This window comes from Pleurodeles waltl, chromosome 2_1, assembly GCF_031143425.1.
Source record: "Pleurodeles waltl isolate 20211129_DDA chromosome 2_1, aPleWal1.hap1.20221129, whole genome shotgun sequence".
NCBI lineage: Eukaryota > Metazoa > Chordata > Amphibia > Caudata > Salamandridae > Pleurodeles > Pleurodeles waltl.
In genome coordinates, this window is record NC_090438.1 from 890,747,142 (window position 1) to 890,770,166 (window position 23,025).

General features: G+C 45.3%; 1 protein-coding gene across 1 annotated transcript in view; it reads left to right on the top strand.

Annotated features, from left to right (window-relative positions):
* The window catches only part of LOC138269580 (cytidine monophosphate-N-acetylneuraminic acid hydroxylase-like), a 680,173-nt gene that overhangs the window by 380,245 nt on the left and 276,903 nt on the right, over positions 1-23,025 (top strand). The window contains exon 7 of the mRNA XM_069218806.1: positions 14,152-14,233. Coding sequence (XP_069074907.1) covers positions 14,152-14,233 — 82 coding nt within the window. The remainder of the gene's footprint in view (positions 1-14,151; positions 14,234-23,025) is intronic.

The following is a 23,025-nucleotide window of genomic DNA, read 5'->3' on the forward strand; positions in this document are numbered from 1 at the left end:
TAAAGGGTATGCCTGGTAATGGTACCTATGTTGTAACAACCGTGTTGTATTGGTAACGCGTGGCAACGGTCGCATTGTAATGACTATCCCCACTTCCTGGAGGATTGACGGGAGGGCTACTTGCCATCCTCACCCTTATTTATTAATGCACCACCCCTCCTGGGCCCTGGGCCACGCCTGTGGGTAATTTGTTATCGGATTTCAGAACGGACCCTGCAGTTAACTGGGAAATGGCCAAAACAGATATGTCAAGGTATAAAGATGGAAATTGACACGTCATGCTACACAACTGATGGGCATTGTTGAAGTTATGATTGTCCATGACATTTGCCTGTTGGAAAACACCTCCACGCAAAGACCTATTTCTTGCCAGTTATGGGCTCACTGAGTCAATTTGAGATAGAGGTTATGTTTTAAGGTCTTGCCACAGACAGCTTTTGCTGTCTGACTGAGCTCTCATCAGCAACACCGAATCAAGCATTGATGAAGCCAGTCAGTCTGACTTACAACTGAAGGTACCGCTTCACTAATCAATGAGTTTGTGTCTTGTATTGTAGAAGAGCAAGTGGATAAATGAAAATCAGTTTGTGGACATTCACAGAGGCCATAGATGCTAAAGCATGTAACTAATAAATGTAGCACTGGTGCTCTGGAGATATATTTGACTGAGTTTTCAAGACTTAGACCAAAAATGGTATTCCTGTTTGTTTCACTCATGTGTGTGTGTGCGCTTGCCTTGTGTATGTATTTCTGCATGTCAGTCTTAGCATCTTGCCACTCTAATGAGACACTGACCGTCATAACATGGTTTCTGTTATCTATTACTTGACGATGAAAAAGACAGACTTTTACTTTCCCCACTTCTAGCAAAAGTAAAGGTGGCAAGACATTCCAGACTTAGGGCCTGATTTAGAGTTCAGCCCTAAGTCTCCAATGACACTTGTAGCAACTCGTCCACAGAAACTGCCCATTGTTAGCTGCCATTGACGAAGCCTTGTTCTCACGCTTTTGGTCCCTGCACAGTTGGCTCAGTGGAAAGATAACTTAAGTTCCACCAATTTCAGTCTAAATGAGGAGGGCAGCCTAAGATTTGGGGGATGGGTAGCCTGTACACCAGAATAAAATCAGACCCAGAATGTGGAGCACTGTGGTAAGGAGAGGAGAAAGAATATAAAAGCAGAATTTAGGGGATGATTTGGGATTGAGAGAAGAGGAGAAGTGAGAGATGGAAGGGGCAGAAGAAAGACAAATGAGAGAAGGAAAAAGGCAGATGCAATAGGAGGGAGAGAAGAGAGAATGACCAGAGGAGGGAGGAAAGAGAAGTAGCGAAACAGCTGCTGAGAAAAGTGAAAAGAGAAAGAGAAACGTGGCTGACTGAGCAAAGACTGAAAGAGGAGATGTGGCAAGAGGAAAGATGGAGTGAGTGAAGTGAGGGAGAGAATGAAAGAAAGAGACAGTGAACTGAGGGAGGTGGGGAGTGAAATTTGGAGAGAGAGAGAGAGAGAAAGAAAACAAAGTAAGTGAGGGAACAGTGTATGACAAAGTTAAGGATGTAAAGGGGAAAGGTGGGACAGAAGGTGTCAGATGTTTTCTGGCCTTTAACTACAATGGACACATGACTAGGGCCTCACACGCACAATTTTGGTAATGTACTAATGTACTTTTACAGAGTTTTATACAGTACTGAGAGATAACCTTTGTCCCCTCAGAAAACCATCTAAGTTCTCCTGGGGTCGACCAGTCTGAATTCAGTTTGTAGTTGAGTTCCGGTGAAGAACGCGCAGGGTCTTGGTGAAGATACAGGTTTGGGGCAAATGGATCTACTGGTCAAAATATTCATTCACATTAGGGATAGTACGGTGGGAAAGAGTGCCATTTTTCCCCTCATTTTTTGTCACTTCTTCAAGGGACGGGAGTTTTTACCCGAAAGTACAATTCTAAATAAGGCCCTAAGCCTTCCCATTACCAAAAGCAAAACAAAGCCTGTTTACTCTCCTGGCTGGCCTTATAACGTGTGTGGTGTTGAAGATGCTCACAACACAAGGACAGTGAGGTACTTCACGTCTATGGGGAATAGTGCATATCTGAAAATGTCTCCTGATCTCCAGGTTTATTTTGGACAGAATATGACTGGACACAGTTGTGGTCGAATATTTTCTACCAACAGAGGGCCCAGAGGTACATAGCGAGAAGAACATTGAGGTGCCAGGTGCCCGGTGCCCGGTGTCTTGTTTTGAAAGAGATATTGTTGGAAACGGCCCCTTTTGCAGGGTCATCCCCAATCTTTTTGCCTCCTCCCTCCTATTTGTTTCTGACATGTTGCTGTTGGCTTTTGAACTCTGAGAACTTTAACAATGCTAACCAGTGCTAAAGTGCATATGCTCTTTGTGTAAATTGCATTGTTGATTGGTTCATCCATGATTGGCATTTTTGATTTACCAGTAAGTCCCTAGTAGAGGGCACAAGACGTGCCCAGGGCCAGTAAATCAAATGATACTAGTGGGCCTGCAGCACTGGTTGTGCCGCCCAAAATAGTAGCTCTGTAAACATGGCTCAGACCTGCCACTGCAGTGTCTGTGTTTGCAGTTTTAAACTGCCAATTCTACTTGCCAGGCCTAAAACTCCTCTTTTCTTACATGTAAGACATCCCTAACGTAGGCGCCCTAGGTAGCCCCATGGGCAGGGTGGAGTGTATGTTTAAGGTAGGGCATATACTAATGTGTTTTATATGTCCTAACAGTGACATACTGCTAAATTCAGTTTTCACTGTTGCAAGGACTATCCCTCTCATAGGTTAACATTGGGGCTGCCTTTAAAGGTGATTAAAGTGTAGATTCCCTTTGGGAGTGGATGGACATGTGGAGTTTGGGGTCTCTGAGCTCACAATTTAAAAATACATCTTTTACTAAAGTTAATTTTAAGATTGTGTGTTTGAAAATGCCACTTTTAGAAAGTGAGTATTTTCTTGCTTGAACCATTCTGCGACTTGGCCTGTTTGTGGATTCCCTGTCTGGGTCAGTTTGACAGTTGGGCTGTTTGCAGCTCTCTCTAGACAATGACACAAAGGGAGCTGGGGTGTAGCCTGCATATCATGATGAGCTATCTGTGCTAGGAAGGAGGGGAGAGGTGGTCACTCACACCTGAAAGGGCTGTGCCTGCCCCCACACAATGCAGTCTCCAACCCCCTGGTGTGTGTCTGGGGCCTGGCCTGGGCAAGGCAGGATTTCACAAACAAGAGAGACTTTTCTTTGAATTAAGCCTACTTCAAAGGGCAAAATAGGGTATAAGAAGGGCACCCAAAACCACAGACTGTAGAGCACTTCTGGAAATCAAGAGCCTCTGCCTGGAGAAGAGCTGAGGAAGAAGAGCTGCCCTGCCTATGACTGTACTTTGTGGAGCTATCCTGCAGTTGCTGCTTCTTCCTGGTGAAAGGGGACAAAGACTGGACTTTGTTGTGCATTCCTGCTTATGAAGAAATCTCCAAGGGCTTGTCCTGAGCTTGCCTCCTGTTGTTAACGACGGACGTTGGTCCGACCGGAGAAGGAGAAACGACGCACGAGCTCACTTGAGGGTGAGAAATCGACGCACCGCTTACCTTTTTTGATGCACACTCACCCGTGTGTGTTATTTTAACACAACCCAGGTACTTTTCAACACTAACAGTGTTTTATCTGTTTACCAAAAGATTTAAGACTCTTTTTGCTTTTTAATTAATAACTTGACTTGCATATGTTGGATTTTTGTCGTTTTGGTCTTGTTTTGTTTAGATAAATATTTCCTGTTTTTCTAAACCTGTGTTGTGTAATTTTGTAGTGTTTTCATTAAGTTACTGTGTGTCTTTTGACAAATACTTTACACCAGCACTCTAAAGTTAAGCCTGCCTGCTTGTGCCAAGCTACCAAGGGGGTGATCAGGGGTTAGCTGAGGGTGATTCTCTTTTAACCTGACTAGAGTGAGAGTTCTTGCTTGAACAGGGGGTAACCTGACTGCCAACCAAGGACCCCATTTCTAAAAGATATATTGAGTAACTGTGCATAAGTAGTTCAAGGTTGTTGCACCTGTCTGTTTTATGTTAGTTTCAAGACAATAACAGTTCATAAAAGGGTGATTTCTGATATTCATGTAATTACCATGTACTGTAAAGCACTGAAAAGTCACACAATATCCTGAATTCCAAATGAGCTGGAAAATGTGATTTTAGACAAGAGAGAATTTCATGATTCTGCCAGTTATACAGAGACAAAATGTTCTATCTTTAAGTTTATACTTGTAGGGTGGCATGATCAGCCGAGGTGTTTGTCTGTAAGTGCTTGCTGGAAGTCCTAGTAGTGGGACAATGGTGGATGCCGCAAGCAGGATAGAAATGCATTGCTAGAGCCCTGTGTGAGTCTTATTGGGATAGCACTACTCTGCTGGGACTATGTAGAAAACTTATTAGAATAGTTCTTGGTTGTTTAGGGCAGCGTAGAGATGTGCAGAATGAACTCCTTGCACATCTCACTGGTGTAGCAATACAGGATACAAATGAAGGTAGAAATGCTTTGCAAGAGCTTTGTTGAAGTCTTCAAGGGATGGCTGTACTGCGGGCCAGAGTAGAGCTGCATCACAAGAGCTCAGTGGATTTTCTGAACTGGATACTGTAACTGAGGGTAAAAATGTACAGTCAGAGCTCTGAGGACGTCTTATTCCTGGGATAGCACTGCATGGAACAAAAAAGTACAGAGATACATTATGAGAGCTCCATGCAAATATTTGCACTGCAATAGTACTGTAAGATAAAGTGAGCGTAGAGCTGCATTGTGGGAGAGCCAGGGAAGTATTAATAATGAGACAGCAGTGCACAGTTCAAGTGAGGGTAGAGATGCATTTTCAGAGCACTCTGTACCTTTCACTACGTGTCAGGACAGAGAGCTTTGCAAGAGCTGCTCTGTGGAAATATTTGTAATTTGACAGCAAGGTAGAATGCAACCAACGGTAGAGGTGTATATTTAGAGTTCAATAGTAATATTAATAGTAGAATAGCAATGTATGGAACGAGTGAGGGTATGCTGAAAGTGAAGAAACTTTCTTTGTGAAAGAGTCTTGTCAGAACTGTCATAGCATGATGAGAATGAACAATCAGTGTCTTTCTGGTTTATATGCTTCCGTGTGTTCACAACTAAAATTTAAAGAAACTCCTGTTCCTTCCAGAGAGGTGTTCGGAATTTATTGGGCAGCTAGAGTTTTTCAAGATACAATTAAGAAATCCAGAGCTTGAATGTTTCCAGTGCCTGAGATGAGCAGGGCTTACAGTGCATTACCATTTATTTGTAGCTTTGTTTTCGCCGTTACACTGCAGGACTACAGTTAGCTGAATGCAACGTTAAACTGGGACTGAATAAGATTCCCATGCCTGACCTGTGATCTTCTGTGAGCTAAGGAAACAACAATATGAAGGAAGTGCCATCTTTCATTCTATTCCACCTTCGCCAGACGCTTACTGATACTATGGGGTCCACAGTGTTGCATTGTTGGTGAGAGGGCATGGGATGCACCAGTTTCTGTGCTGGTGGAATTACAATGCTCCAGATAATGAGTAAGGGTACCAGAATTAAGCATGGTGAGTGAGTGAGCTGTCTATCATGCCAGCTGCATGTTCGAAGGCAGGGGAGGTTTCTCAGTTAGGACGGAGGAGCATTGCCCCCCCCCCCCCCGCCAGCAGCAGTAGCTGCCAAACTTCTACAATAAAACAATAATAAACTGTGTTTATTATCGTTTAATTGTAGAACGGGCGGGGCCATGAGCTGTGACGAGCACAGAGGGGGAGTGCTCAGCACCCCCTCCTCAGTGTGCATGTATGTTTGGCCGGCCATCTCAGCCTGGCCAAACATGCATGCGCACTAAGCTCTGTCCAACCAGGCAATGCAGTGCCGGGTTGGAGAGAGCAGGCAGATTCTCCCAGTCTGCATGGGAGTGCCCTGGCTGGGCGCTCCGACCAAACCGAGGGCGGCTGTCATGCTGCTAGTAGCATGACAGCAGCCTTCAGATTGGCCAGAGGGCAGGCCGGGAGCCTGTGCCTGCAGCAAAGAAAAGAGGATCTGCGTGGTGGTGGTGGCCAATTCAGGTACGTTTGTTTTTTATTATTCATTTGTCTCTACCCCCTCCCCCTGTGCTGCCCCAGCCACAAGCCATGAGCCGTTCCTGTTCGAATGCACACACACAAGAAAGTGCAGTCACCACTAGTTCTGCATAGTTCTTTCCGGCTCCTGGATGAGGGCTTAGTGAAGGAGTGAGCCCTCACACTCAATAGGGGTTCTATATCTTGATTGCTAAATTTCTCCAAGGAAGTGCCAGTCCTTTCACACGGATTTTCCACTCCAAGTTGCATTCTTGTAAAATGTATATTTCTATCCCCTTGGAAAAAAGCCTTGTCTTGAAAGGAAGGCCACAGCCTCATAACTGTTTCAACATTTGGTTTCAAAATGAGAGACACGTAGCATGCCTTCTGTGAAAGGAGAAAATGCAGCTTTTCGATGTCTTCACTCTTACTGCTTGTGTTACCTCTGCAAACCTAAAGGCTAGGGGTAGCAAGCACACTGGCAGGGGTAGCAGTGGTTAATCTGGGGTCGCAATTTTGACCCCTGGCAACCCCTAATGACGTCCATGTTTGCAATATGTCTAGAACTTAGTTAGAATTATTTTGGGCCCTTGGACTATTATTTGTGACCATTAGGTTCAATGCTGGTGCTGAGCTTGCTGTATTTCCATGTTTATTATTTTTGTTTCTTCTTGTTGGGAAGATACATGGCCCACTATGGCACACAATCTGGTGCATTGTTCCATTTGGCACCACTTGCTTAAAAAATCATGGTTTCTGTTTCTCACTTTCTATTTCTTATTAATGTTTTCTGTTTTCTGCATGCCGATTTATGAGTCAAAGCATTCTCTTAGGACATAATTTATTGTCTACATTATGTTCTTTCATGTTTCTAAAATGAACTTAATTGAAACCCAGACTTTCAAATATCCTTGTGTTTTTGATGTCCTTGTTCTCTCTTCTAATATTTTACAACCATATATTCTCAGGTACCCTTAGCGCATTTGCATTTTTTCTGGTTTCCTGTTTTTTCTTCACTTGATTGAATGTCTTATGATTCTTTTAGTGTCCTTTAGCTTTCAATTTATTCTTTCAGGATATGTTCACTTACAAAGTACATCCTTTTTCACATTGTTGCATATGTGAAAACAACGTCACCCACGCAATTGGGGGTCACAAATAAATTGGGCTTATTAATAATTTTTATGATGAATACAGCCCCAACTGATGAATGAATGATGTTGCTCTCAAAACGAAGTGATACAAATGTGTAAAAGTGAGATTAATAATGTAGTTTAGTTATGCCACAATTTCACGAAGGCATCTTTTTATTAAGATGGATGTAGTCTCTAGTGTTTGCTCATTCTGCTCCTGCTCATTCTCCCTCCCAATCAATGTCTCCTTGTGAGTCTTCTTTCCCCACAGTTTCCGCGGAACACAGTACAACATCACATAACGTATTATTTCTTTACAAAGCATGTATTATGAATTAAACTGTCCGTCGTACTTCTAATGTGGCCTTTTAAAGGGCACTTCCACTGGGAAGTTCCTATGCAGGCTTGCTAACACATTAGTATAATAATCTTTGTTTGAGAATGTTTCATATTGTGTTTTGCATTTCTGGATTGCTGTTGCTGTGGAAAGTACAGGTAATTATTCTAACCGATGATTATTCTTAGAATTGGGCCAGTGTTACAAACCTTAACATGATAATGCTATAGTCATGCTATACTGAAACTGCAGTTTTCCAAATTGATTCTGCATTATTTGTGTAGAAAGGCCCTTGGTTGTGTGTGCATGGGGGCAGCTATTATTTTTCCTCAGGGAACGCTGTCTGTATAAGGTGAGACTTTCATTTTCCTCACTAAACTCTATCCAATAATTGAGATATTTCCTTTCTCTATTCGAAATGCTGTTGGTGCTTTTAATGAACCTGACATTTAGAGATCTTTCAAATGTTTTCTGACTTCTGACTTTCTATTTTGTATCTGGGTCGTCATGGTATGTACTTTATTATCTTTTGTATTGCCTATTCTAAAATTTTATAATAAAACCCTTTGACCTTTCTCGATCTAGTACTCATGAGTGGTCCCAGTCACTATGTTCAATTACTCTTTTAATTTGCTGGGCTTGATGTCGTAGAGAGTGGAGTCTTTTTTGCTATATGAAGTGTGCCAGAGCCAAATTACCGTAGGTACATTTTGGGGTGATATTGGGCATCAGCTAACTTGTGGGTTTTGGACCCCCAAAGCACAATGCAGTATTTTGCAGCACCTATGTTATTTGTTCATTCGTGCATGTCTACATCAGTGTTTTATTTGATTTCTGTTGTGTTTAATCTTATTCGTTTTCCCATTTTCAACATTATTTTTCATTTACCTTTGTGTTGTCTGCAGTAACTGTTTTAGTATGTGCATTACATTCCTCAATGTTAGTTTTATTTGATATAGATTTGGTTGGCTGTAGAGGTTTGCATAATTTACTTCATCCTTCTAAATGAAGTCACCTGAATTCTCAAAATGGCAATTGCCTCTTTTAAAGATGGTTCACAAACTTGGTCCACGTGATTGGAACTGCACAAACCCCTATTATGGCAATCAGTTGAACTGCCTGCAGAAAACACAGATACAGACAGTCTCCCCTTCCTTCAAAGGACGTACACAGTGTGTCTTTATAAGTTTAAAACTGCCATGATTTGCGAACATTGGTCACTTATTCAACTATCTGATTCGCTAATGTGGGCACTTTTAATTTAGTGCCGTGTCTATTTTGTGTCCCAGCCCAACCAAGTCGGCAGGGAAAAATTGAGTGGAGAAAGTCTGCTCCAGTGAACTAACCTGAACCAGTAAAGGCTGAAAATGACCTTTTCTCCCAACTAAAGCAATGTAAGGCACCCAAGCTGATTGAGATAAGGATGGCAGCTGGATCATTTAAAATTCTGGTGGCCTCCATCACTATTAAACAGCATACCATGGATGGGAACTTCTTCACATTGAAAAACAAAATAAATGAAAACAAGAGATGAATCGATGGACTGGAACATTTTCTTGCCATAGTATAGGAACCTGAATTCTGTGTAACATATTTGCAGAAGGCACACATGGACCTTTAAATATAGAAATAAAAGAAAAGTTAGGACACATGACAACACACAAGAAATGGAGAAGAGAAACAATAGGATCACTTTACTAACAAAATTATGCTTCTGTTTATTGACCATCCAAATGATCAATGACTAAAACCCTCATTACAACCCTGGCAGTCTTAAGACCGTCAAGGTCACGGTGGCGGTCAGACTGCCACCAATGTGGCACACCAACCACCACATTACGACCACGGTGGTAGCGCCGCGGTCAGACCGCTAGCACCGCCACAGGACGGTGTGGCGGTTCTGGTGGCCCTAATCCCCAGCAAGCAGTGCTGCCCTGGGGATTACGACTCCCTTCTTTGCCAGCGGATTCATGGCGGTAGCACCGCCATTAAACTACTGGTGGATATGGGTTGCAGGGAGCCTCGGGGGGCCTGCACTGCCCATGCACTTGCCATGGTCAGTGCAGGGGCTCCCCCGACCAGCCTCATCATGATGTTCATTGCCTGCTTTGCAGACAGTAAACATCGCAACCGGTGCTGGTGCACCCTATGCCATACAGCATTGCAGCTGGCTCTATTATGAGCCGGAGACAATGCTGTAGGCTGTTTCCTGCTGGGCCAGCGGGCAGAAACTCTGTTTCTACCCGCTGACCCAGCAGGAAACTTGTAATGGGACCCACAGAAAGGCGGTCGCACTGCAGGCAACCTGCCCGTTGGGACTTCAGCAGGTGGGCTTTTCCATCCACCGAAGATATAATGACCCCCTATATATCCTATATGTTCACCATTTAGGCACCCTGGCAAAATCCTTATAATAACATCAAGCCAGCAGGCATAGTCATTTACCTTCTTGAGAACAAACAATTTAAGATGGCCCTCGATGCAGCAAAGAATATAAGTGAGATTACCAGGAAAGACCAACAAAAATATACATTTCCAAGCTCTAGCAAAAACAGCAGAAGCTAGAAAGAAGAAAAACCTCTCCTTTTTGTTATGAGGCCTAGTTTAAAATTGCAAACATTTCATTCACCATAATTTATCTAGTGGGATGTAAAAGCATATACCACCCTGGAAGTGAACTAGAAATTCGAAGAGGTACAAAACTCCCTCGACTTTCTTTCTGAGCAGGAAATAGGCAGCAATCTGCCTAACTCATTATGAAGCATGTTATTCTTAAGACTGCGGTCAAAATTTCAACTGCCCCAGCAATAACCCAGCAAAGCTACTCACACTTTCATGCCATTAAATATCACCAAAAAGCTCACCTCCATGCAGTAATTTATAGCATGATCCATCCTACCTATCTCATTCATATTCAATTTGTAGTCCCTGTCGCAAAATCTTTTTGTTATTTCAACATGGGCAACTAGTTGAAAAAGGAAAAAAAAAGAATCAGTACCGATTTTCACATTGCATTCTGAGGATGAAGAACTATACAACTAGTGGCCATTCTGAGAAATCTATACCAGTCAAGGCAAAATAGCTAACAGACATCAGTATCATGGGCTGAGTGATAGTTTCTTCTGACTATTGTGAGTATGTGTTTGTCTGTGCATGCACACCAGTACATGTGTGTGTGTTTTTTATGCTTGTGTGTATGTCTCCATGTGTGTGGACCAAACTGGTGAGACAAATCTTTATTACGCTGCCAACGTGTTTAGGCTGTTTTATATTCCCATGTGGGCTGCTATTTTTCTTTGGGGCAATAAAGAGGGATACCTATCCAGTTAGTGTAGTATTACACTCACAAAAAGGAGACATAAGGCTTTCCTACCTGTCCTCAAATTTGAGTTTGTTGCTCTTAACAGGATTTTCTGTATCATGGCTTGTCGGGGAGGCGGGCACTCCTCTGTACTCACAGATTTGTCAAGGGTGTGGGTTGATGTCCTACCGGGGGAACCTGAAAGGCAGGATTAGAGCTTAACATGCCGTGCTCAAATTATGATTCAGATAGAAAATAGTCCATCGACTTTAGTGGCAATATGATAGCATTATTCTTATGCTTTACTCTCATCGTCACCATTTTAATATTGTTATGTTGTGTCATTCTGGTTATTGCAGCTCACGCTTTGCTATCTAAGATGCAGTCATTTTATTAAACCAGTGTTTAAAACATATACTGCTTTCATTGTCATTTATATATGAGACCGAATTGTGAATGAGAGAACCGGATGCAACCTGAGTGACCACAACTTCCCTGAGAAGTATGAAATGTCATGCACTCAGCTGTCCAATGATCTCTACCTTTCGGGAGAGATGAGGCACTGCTAGTTAGCCGGAGCAAAACCCGGATTTGAAGCGACAGGTGTCACCCACTGTGGGTCAGACTCAGTCTCCCACACTGTGGACGATCTTTCTGCTCAAAATCTAGTAGTCTCATTAGAATAATGAGAGCCTACGCGACAAGGTGTACATTCACTACTATTTTGTCCCCAGGACCAACCAAGCCAGTGTGTAGGGGAACCTTATAGATCATATTTTCTGCATCTAAAACTACATTAACTGGATAGGCGCCCATCTTTATAGCCCTGAAGAAAGTCAGCGAACCATATGGGCAAAATAAGACAGCTAAAACATGTTAGCAGAGAAATAATGGATGTCTGAAATATTGTATTTCAGGAAACATCCCGAAATGTGTCTTTTCAACCATACCCATGGTAGCCTCAGAACAAAAGAGAAATATTTAGTGTGCACCCGAAGGTATTTTTAAATGAACTGGTTCCCTGTGATTATTCAGATACAAGAATTTTATAAGGAACTCTCTTCAAAGGTTGAGTCCACTTGGGTGGTATTACCCTACTCAGAAGACTCTAATGATGAAGCATGTCACAATGAAATTGTGGGTGAGGTGTTGTTTTCAAATTCTTTGGATAACTGGGATGCCTAAGGAGTCCAATACTAAGTGAAACCTCCTAACGAAAACCCATTCCCCAATTTCTGTGGACATGCATTTGTGTTGGGTAGGACATGTGTGAGGAGCACATGTTGCTTTTCTCTCTCTCCTTTGAATGTGAAGAACTTGAGACAACCACCATCATAATAAGGTCCATAGCACCATGCTTGTGCATGAGAGAGGTAGAGACCTGTAACCTTATTACTCCGGATGTGTACAGTCTAGTCTATGTTCATAAGGTATGAACAGAGACAAACACCGTTGTTACTAAGATGTAAGTTTTCCAGTGACATACTTGTTGCAGTCTTTCTCAGATGTGAAGCACAGAATACTTGTCACTGACCTGTCAAGACACTTGGCACTTACCTAATATTTTATTCTGTGGCTGCAGCTTAAAAAATAGGGAAGTGGGAATTCCAGTTGCAGCATTTTTCCTGTTGGGTTTGGAAGATGCCATAGTCATAGATCAGTTTTTATTCATTCCCATCAGGCCCTATGTGGCAAATATTTTTTCTTATATTTTTGAGGAATTTGTGATCTTGATTCGAAATGGTGTATGACTGCAGTAGAGGGCACATGTCAAAACTTTTGGTTAATTCTACAACATATGTTGGCTTATTTTGTGCTTTCTTAATGTTATTTTCATTCCATATTTTTCATCTGTTTGTATGCTTGTAAAGTGGTGCTTAGTGAACTTCTGGTGGACTTTTACATTAGAGCAGGAGTACAGTTGGATTTTTATTTGCAACCACTTCTAATTTGGGCATATGATATCCATGAATAATTGATGAAGGATTAATGCAAAATGGTAACATGTCTATCTATCTATGTGTGTATATATATATGTATATATATATATATATATATATATATATATATATATATATATATATATGTTACAGATGGTGGAGCCTCAGCTGGCTCTGTCATTGGAAACCTCTGACCTGGCAGCACATCCGCCGGAGGAGTGCCAGGTCAGTATATGTTGGAAGTCTCATCCCATTTAAGACAAGCTTTCCAAGTTACCTGTTTATGCCCAGTACCCAGGTACTTCAAGTAATGAATGGCATACCTGGCCAGGAATAATGTGTAGTGGCTCCCACACGGTGGAAGAAAAATCACTGTGCATCAAGACCGTTTATTTTGTCTTCATTGTAAATAAGCCCCCGTTTAGTGGGTTTGTTTCTACAGGATGAGGTATTATTGACCGCATAAATCGACTGTCGCCTCAAGTATCTTTTATAAGGCATGTTTCTGGCAAGAAGGTAGATATTATGCTCTGTAAGGCAGACCACTGGGACACATTGACTGGAAATCATACATACACACTTCTTATTGTTTTCCCTATATTTCTTACTAGAGCTAATTTGTGGTTAAATTAGCCCAAATCAGGAATTATGGTTTAAAGATTGTCAAAGTGCTATTGCTGCCATGGCTCGTGCTGACTAATCTAACTAGTTTCAATGTCTTGAGGGTATTCCGCGTCTTGGTTGTTATATAATGTACTTAAACTGAGTCTTAAGGTGTGAATAAAACCTTAGTGCTTTCTATTGTTCCTTTTCTCTCCTGTAATTTTACCTCAACAGCATTTGAATGGTAATTCCTATATGTGTTTAACTTGTCCTACTGAACTCCTTAATGAATCACCCTTTATTTACTAACCATCATCTCCCTTAGTGTAAATTAACATGTTTCAATCAATAGTACGTTAGCAAAGACTCTTGAACTCTACAATCACGATGATGTAGATTATTCATATGTATACCATGACTGTTGTAATACCATCAACTGTGAGGACATATTGCCGCTTTTCATCATGACTCAGTTTATAGAACCCTTGATCAAAACTTCACAGACTGCAAGGTCACTTCTCATTTCCTGGTTATGTTTGGGCTTGGAGGTTCGTTACTTTTTAAATCCCTGGGTCTCAATCTCTCTCTCTTCATAACTTGCCCAGTGCCTGCTGTCTCGTTTAGAACTGAATAACAGGATGGGCAGGTGTGTAAAATAGTTGAATTGATTTAATAACCATATTGGCACAACATATTTTAATGCGCCATGATATAACATCTGATATTCCATTTCATTGTAGGTGGATAAGAATCTAAGGTTCATGATTCTGATGGACGGGGTACATCCTGAAATGGACACATGCATCATTGTAGAATACAAAGGTGAGGTTACAGCCTCCTAATCCATTTGCGTACAAGATTATGAAAATATTTTTAACATTAAACAGTATACCTCTTTTGGAGATTAAAATCCTATTCGTTAGTACTTCTCACGTTTATCTGGTTATGATATTTTTCATGTTCTGTAACATCGTTGGGCGTTATTCTAACAGTCAAACGAAACACTGAGCAAATGTTTCTCTCCCTTGTATAATGAACCCTTACCTTAGTCCAAGTGATATATCATAAAATCACAAAGTGAAGCTGCAGGGCTACGGATCTGTGGCTGCAGCATTTTAGGGTAAAAGCTGGTAGGTGCTGCTTTGTCCCCCACACCACCTCACTAAGTAACTATTGTTTCACCAACAACCTAATGTACTGACCATTTCAGACATTCACAGATTCCACAATGTAACAATTTCCGGTGAAATTGCAGGTGTTCCACTCCCTTTATTCTTATAACACATCAGGGTCCATATTTATCGGCTTTGTGGTGCAGTGTAGCACAGCAAGTCTGTAGGAAGCTGGCTTGGTTTGTAGTGGGTACCTTGGTAGCTTAGGCTGATAGAGGTAGCTATAGCAAAGCAGCTTAGGCTGAACATGGAGACAGACAAAGCTCATGCAATACAACTTATAATTACACAGTACTTATACACAAGTAAAGACAATACGCAGTGTTACAAAAAAATTAAGGTATTTATTTGGGTGACACAGTACCAAAAATATCTTAGAGACAATACTCCTTCTGGAGGTAAGTAGTATACATAATATATACACTAGACACCAAAATTAGACTAGTAAATAGTCATAGAACAATGCAAACAGTACGAAATCCTATAGAATGCAATGGGAGAAAATAGGTCTAGGGGCAACACAAACCATATACTAAAAAAGTGGAATGTGAGTCACGAACTACCCCCTAGACAAGTGTAGTGTGTGAAGAATCACTGGGAGAGTAAGAATACAGTAAGTACATTACCCCCCCAGAGCCCAGAAAAGCAGGAGTAAAGTACTGCAAGTTTCCTTAGGACACACTACACCTCGTTTTTGGGATTTTGCAGCAGCCAACCAAGTCTGCAAAGAACAACTGCTGGATTATTGGACCTGAAGACCTGCAAAGGAAGGGGACCAAGTCCAGACATCAAAGGAAGTTCCAGGAAGGACAGGAGCCCCTGCCAACCCAGATGAGGGTGCAAAAGAAGAGTCCCTGGTTATTAGAAGACTGCAGAAATGCACCCTATGAAGATGCCAGTGGGTTCTTGTGTAATGCTAAAGATGTCCCACGGCGTGAAGATTGTTGCAGATGGGATTTCGTGTTGGAAGGCATCAACAAGCATTGGCTACGACAAAAGTATGTTTTTCATCAGAATGACGCTGGATGGACCCAGGAGGGACCTGGGGGCCTCAACTCTATGTGAGGAGGAAGAGGAGGCTCTCAGCACTTTAGAGAGCCCTCGGGATACCAGCCAGCACCCCCAGAAGCCACAGGATTTGGGTTCAAAGGAGGTGCAAAATGTAGTTGATGCAGCACAACAAAAGTAGGTCCCATGCTGCTGGAGAACAACTCAACGAGTTGAGCATCACAGGGTGGAGTGCTGGGGACCTGGGCCAGGATGTGCATGAAGGAATTTTGCGAAGAGTGCACAGAGGCCTCAGGAGCCGAAGAAGACACGAAACATAGGGGTACCGTCGTTCTTGAGAAAGGCAAGGTCTTATCTCCTCCAAATTGCGTCAGCAGGACGTCAGGACAGTCTATGTTGATGATATCCACCCACTGTGTCCTTAAGAGCACACTCATTGCCATGAGAGGCGTCCCAGGGTACCAGTCGTCGCATTGGAAGGTGCCTGCTTGGAGCAGGGTAGTGACTCCGTCCCTCCATGGGAGATTTCTTGGGCCGTGCTGGTGCAGGATGAAGACAGGGAGTCCCCAGTGCATGCACACCATGGAAACTGTTGCAGTTGCTGACTTGGAACTGAGGTTGCTGAAGAAAAGTGTCTCTTGTAGACACTTTGTTGCAGTTACAGCATTTCGTGGAGCAGGCTGCGGTTGATCTGAGGTCAGAGGATGCTGAAGATGTTGCAGAGGATTCCTGAAGGAAACTTGCAAGCAGAATCTGAAGAGAACCCACAGGAGAGACCCTAAATAGCCCTAAGAAGGGGATTGGCTACCTTATCAGGTATAGACCTATCAGGAGGGGTCTTTGATGTCACCTGCTGGCACTGGCCACTCAGAGCCCTCCAGAGTGCCCCCACACCTTGCAAAGCAAGATGGCTGAAGTCTGGGACACACTGGAGGAGCTCTGGGCACCACCCCTGGGTGGTGATGGACAGGGGAGTGGTCACTCCCCTTTCCTTTGTCCAGTTTCCCTCAAGAGCAGGGGAGATGGGGTCCATGAACCGGTGTAGACTGGTTTATCCAAGGAGGGCACCATCTGTGCCCTTCAAAGCATTTCCAGAGGCGGGGGAGGCTACCCCTCCCAGCCTGTAGCACCTATTTCCAAAGGGAGAGGGTGTAACACCCTGCTCTCAGAGGAAATACTTTGTTCTGCCTCCCTGGGACTGGGATGACCAGACCCCAGGAGGGCAGAACCCTGTCTGTGAGGTGGCAGCAGCTGTAGCTACAGTGCAAGCCTCAGAGAGCTGGTTTGGCAGTACTGGGGCTCCATGGTAGAGCCCACAGGATGCATGGAATTGGCTCCCAAATACCAGATTTGGAATGGGTGGACAATTCCATGATTTTAGACATGTTACGTGGCCGTATTCGGAGGTACCATTGTGAAGCTACAGATAGGTATTGACCTATATGTGGTGCAAGCATGTAATGGCATCCCCGCCCTCACAAAGTCTGGGAAAATGGCCCTGAACTATGTGGGGGCACATTTGCTAGTTCAAGGGTGCCCTCACACTTAGTAACTTTGCACCTAACCTTCAGCAAGTGAAGGTTAGACATATAGGTGACTTATAAGTTACTTAAGTGCAGTGAAAAATAGCTGTGAAATAGTGTGTGGACTATTTCACGCAGGCTGCAATGGCAGTCCTGTGTAAGGGTTTGTCTGAGCTCCCTATGGGTGGCAAAAGAAATGCTGCAGCCCATATGGATCTCCTGGAACCCCAATGCCCTGGGTACCCAGGTACCATATACTGGGGACTTATAAGGGGGGTCTAGTATGCCAACTGAAATTGGTAAGTGGAGTCACTGGCCTACAGTGACAAATGTAAAAGCAGAGAGAGCATAAGCACTGAGGTTCTGATTAGCAGAGCCTCAGTGACACAGTTAGGCACTACACAAGCATACACATTAGGCCACAAACTATGAGCACTGGGGTCCTGGCTAGCAGGATCCCAGTGAGACAGGCAAAACACATTGACATATAGGTTTTTATCTATGAGCCCTGGGGTCCTGGCTAGCAGGATCCCAGTGACACAGTAAAAACACACTGACACACACTCACAAACAGGCCAAATGTGGGGGTAACCATGATAGAAAGAGGGTACTTTCCTACAAAGTCACCTTGCTGTGCTGCACTGCATTACATGGAAAGGGCAGGAGTGTGTAATATTGAACCAATACAGTGCATTCCTGTCCTTTCCCCCTGAGCTGGCGGCTCTTTGAGGGCCTCGAGCCAACGTAGGCACTCTTGCACTATTGTGCAAGGGTGCCTGCAATGCATGCAGGATTGTTATTGTGCAGGAAGGGACACCTTCCTGCACAAAAACAATCCTGAGAGGCTTTTTCCTCTTTCTATATTTCCTGCATAATGCAGCACACATAGCACGATTTAAAAAAAAAGAGAAATATAGATATTGCTAATTGTTATGTCTCTCTTGGTGAGGCATATCTTGTTGGCACATTCCTAGGTTTACAAGTTCTTGCAAATCTGGGAATGCATTAAAATCCATGGATGCTGCATGGGAACACCCACTCAACACCCATGGAAACGCCTCCTTGTCTCAGAGTAATGTAACGAGTTGCGCTGTGTTACATTACTTGAGATTTATGAAGCCATGCAGGACCACACATGGTGCCTTTGCGTGGCTTTACAAATCTCACTTAAGGTTTCTGTTGCTCTTGCACCACGTTGCATGGTGAAAGAGCAACGCAAACCAGGCCATAAGTATGCTCCCAGATGTGTTTGAAAGCGCACAGTGAGCAGTCAGTTTTGTAGCGCCAGTATGTCAGATGTTTACTAATACCCACATCAATGATACGCAATTTTTCAATGGTTGGTTGAGTGAACACACCAGAAATCGAATCTGTGACCATAATGCCAAACACAGATCCTCAAGTGTGGCACTATTCCAGTTAACCACCAACGTGTCTGCTGCAGGACTTTCTCTAGCCTCAAGAGCTTGCAGGTGATCTCTCTCCAAGTAATTGGTGAGGGAAAATCTTCAGCCCATACTACTCTGTAATGTTCCTAAGCTCCTATGAAGCTCATGGCCAGAACCTCCTCTTATGCCTGCCTTACTGCATTCCAAAGCACCATCCTGGGGTCATTCTGTGTCTTACATCCACAACTCTTAAGATTTTATGCACTTTCTGTCTATTATATAACTGAATGTCAGGGAATTACTAACAACTGCTTCTGTAGTGGATGTCCATCACCGAAAAAATAGAACAAGTAATTTACATTACAATTGAATTTCTCTGGAGTTAGGAAATGTGGACTTTCCACAAATTATGCAGATAATTCACCCAACTGCTTCACTTATAATTTAGCAAATTGCAGAATTTGCAGGAGCTGTTTAACTATTTAAAGAGATAATTTGTGGAATTACCAGGATCAAAAGACTTTATTTTCTGAATAATTGTATATTAGTCTCTGCTGAAAAGTAAATGGTTTTATTTACAGGCTTTGTAGTGATCCACCAGGAAAAATGAAACTATACACCTTTTTAACTTTGCTGACCTTAGTCAGATTCCTCGGCATAACCCTTAATCGAAAGAAGGATACTATGTTTGGATAAAACGTTTGCCAAGTAGCAGATCGATTTGAGTCACAGGTGGAGCGCTGGATTAAGTTCCCCTACTACTGGCATGCAGGGTAGCCATTATTAAGATGGCTGTCCTCCCCTGTTTTTTCTGCCTCTTTCTGAATATCCCCATTCCACTCCCCAAGACCTTCTTGAATACGCTTTATAACGCCCTGATTAAACTAATCATGCTGGACAGCAACCCTGCATTATCTGGAACATACTAACACTACCATATGGCAAAGCTTTTGAACTTCACTACCTAGTGGCATGACTTTGGTACTGACATCCTGAGCGTGACCAAGTGGGAGATGTACTGCTCAAACCCTGCTCGTAGTTGGCCTTCCTAGAAACCCACAAGAAATAAAATGTATTATGACAACCTTTTGGGGCTTTCGAAGTCCCAGTCGCCGGCTTGGCTATTCCACACTTTATTCACCAACAAATACCCCTTCCATGCAACCAGTTGCTACCACAAGCGACAGACAAATTATTGCAGAGCATCCTAACTCAGTTGTGTGCAAAAAAACTAGGAGATCTGTACATCCGAGACCAGTTTGTGACACTGGGATTAACTTACATATGGCAAGTTCCCTCACCTCCTAGACCGGTTCTTATGTATGAGGTTGTGACACACAGTCAGGACCCCCATGGAGGAACCCAAAGAGTTCCCCCCCTCTGACCCTGATTATACATATGGCAGAGTCTGCTAGGTGGGTGCCACAACTGTATAAAGCATGCCCCTCCTCATGCACTGAAGTCCACAACTGCTTGCGGAATACATGACTTAGAGCTACGGGAACTGAAGTAACTGCACTCCAATGGACCTACTGTTGCATGCAAATCAAACTGGTCTCAATAAATCTTAAACACAAACAGACCCATTTCAAATTTCCACACCAGCTGTATTCCACACCTGTTCAACAAGCAAGAATAATCCCTCCACCCCATCCCCTCATTCACGATCAAACAGATGCAAGTGATGATTTCAGGAGCAGGCCAATTTCATACACATGGGTGGTCATTACAACCCTGGCGGTCGGTGTTAAAGCGGCGGTAAGACCGCCAACAGGCCGGCAGTAAAAGAAATGGAATTACAACTGTGGCGGAAACCGCCAACATAGACAGCCACTTTAACACTCTGACCGCCATGGCGGTACAAACAAACACAGCGGCGGTCACCGCCAACAGACAGGCGGAGGACAATGTACCGCCCACAGGATTACAACAGTCTAATCCACCATCTTTTCCGGAGTGGATTCACCGCAAACAAAAGCACGGCGGAAACAGGACTTCGAAGGTAAAACGCTCACCTCTGCACACCCCACGAGGAACCAGGACGCCATGGAACCAGAGCTCCACATTTTACCAGCCTTCATCTTCTTGCTCCTCTACCAGGAGTACGAACGCCGGTGGCGAAGACCACAGTGAGTACTGCACCTACAACACAGGGAGGGGGCGGGAAAAAAGAATGAAACACACGCAACACCCCACCCCCACCCCACCCACTACAACACAGACACTAATACAGCATGAGACATTACAGTAACACCCCCAACCCCCCCGGAAGAATGCACAGACAAAAGGAAATGAGGTGAACGATTGTAGTATATTAAAATTCAGTGTTCAAAAAATATACATACACTATTAACAATTATATACACCAATAATATAAGTCCAAGGTATTCCACCATTTCAGTCCGTGGACCACTGGGTCCAAAATGCATGGGCTAGGCCCACACAAGATACCTGTACAAGACGGCGAGAACACTGCAGGGGCATCAGATAGAAACAAAACAGGCACCTCAGGGGGAACGGAAAGGGTGGGTGCCTCAGCCGGTTGAGTGCATGACGCCAAATCCACGAGGGGCCCCATGCCCACTGTTCAATCCTGGGGAGTGCAAAGCCAGAGTCTCTCAAGTCTCTACAGTGGGTGGTTTGCCCACTGTTCAATCCTGGGGAGTGCAAAACCACAGTCTCTCAAGTGGATGCCTTTCTCCACTGGTTCTGGAGGGGGCCTTGTGCCCAGAGTGCTTCATCGTGCCAAGGACAGAGGTAGTGGATGTAAATCTCCACTGGTTCTAGAGGGGGCCTTGTGCCCAGAGTGCTTCATCCTGCCAAGGACAGAGGAAGTGGATGCCTTTCTCCACTGGTTCTGGAGGGGGCCTTGTGCCCAGAGTGCTTCATCCTGCCAAGGACAGAGGTAGTGGATGTAAATCTCCACTGGTTCTGGAGGGTGCCTTGTGCCCAGAGTGCTTCATCCTGCTCATGGCGGCCTCAGTAGCGTCAGAGCTTTTGGCGCTCATGGGACTGTGGTGCTTGTTGCGTTGATGTCCTTGGCAGCGGTGCTTGTTGCAGCAGTTTCCTTGGCAGCGGTGCTTGTGGCGGCGGTGTCCTTGGCAGCGGTGCTTGTGGCGGTCGGTGTCTTTGCCAGCGGTTCAGTTGCTGGCGGTCCTGTCTGGTGCAGCGGGGCTGCTGCTAGCAGTCCTGTCCTGGGTAGTGTGACTGCTAGCGGTCGCCTCCTGGGCAGCGGGGCTGCTGCTGGCGGTTCTGTCCTGGGCAGTGTGGCTGCTGGCGGTCACCTCCTGGGCAGCGGGGTTGCTGCTGGCGGTCCTGTCCTGGGCAGTGTGGCTGCTGGCGGTCGCTTCCTGGGCAGCGGGCTGCTGCTGGCGGTCCTGTCCTGGGCAGTGTGGCTGCTGGCGGTAAACCTCCTGGGCAGCGGGGCTGCTGCTGGCAGTCCTGTCCTGGGCAGTGTGTCTGCTGGCGGTCCTGTCTGGGGCAGCGGGGCTGCTGCTGGTGGTCCTGTCCTGGGCAGTGTGGCTGCTTGCGGTTGCATCCTGGGCAGCGGAGCTGCTGCTGGCGGTCCTGTCCTGGGCAGTGTGAGTGCTGGCAGTTGCCTCCTGGGCAGTGGGGTTGCTGCTGGCGGTCCTGTTCTGGGCAGTGGTGCTGCTGGCGATTGCCTCCTGGGCAGCGGGGCTGCTGCTGGCGGTCCTGTCTGGGGCAGTGTGGCTGCTGGCGGTCGCCTCCTGGCCAGCCGGCTGCTGCTGGCGGTCCCGTCCTGGGCAGTGTGGCTGCTGCCGGTCGCCTCCTGGGCAGCGGGGCTGCTGCTGGCGGTCCTGTCCTGGGCAGTGTGGCTGCTGGTGGTCCTGTCTGGGGCAGCGGGGCTGCTGCTAGCGGTCCTGTCCTGGCCAGAGTGGCTGCTTGCGGTTGCCTCCTGGGCAGCGGGGCTGCTGCTGGTGGTCCTGTCCTGGGCAGTGTGGCTGCTGGCGGTTGCCTCCTGGGCAGCGGGGCTGCTGCTGGCGGTCCTGTCCTGGGCAGTGTTGGTGCTAGCAGTTGCCTCCTGGGCAGCGGGGTTGCTGCTGGCGGTCCTGTCCTGGGTAGTGGGGCTGCTGGCGGTCGCCTCCTGGGCAGCGGGGCTGCTGCTGGCGGTCCTGTCTGGGGCAGTGTGGCTGCTGGCGGTCGCCTCCTGGGCAGCGGGGCTCCTGCTGGCGGTCCTGTCCTGGGCAGTGGGGCTGCTGGCGGTCCTGTCTGGGGCAGCTTGGGTGCTGCTGGCGGTCCTGTCCTGGGCAGTGTGGCTGTTGGCGGTCGCCTCTTGGGCAGCGGGGCTGCTGCTGGTGGTCCTGTCCTGGGCAGTGTGACTGCTGGTGGTTGTGCCTGGGGCAGCGGGGCTGCTGCTGGCGGTCCTATCCTGGGCAGTGTGGCTGCTGGCGGTCGCCTCCTGGGCAGCGGGGCTGCTTCTGGCGGTCCTGTCCTGGGCAGTGTGGCTGCTGGCGGTTGCCTCCTGGGCAGCGGGGTTGCTGCTGGTGGTCCTGTCCTGGGCA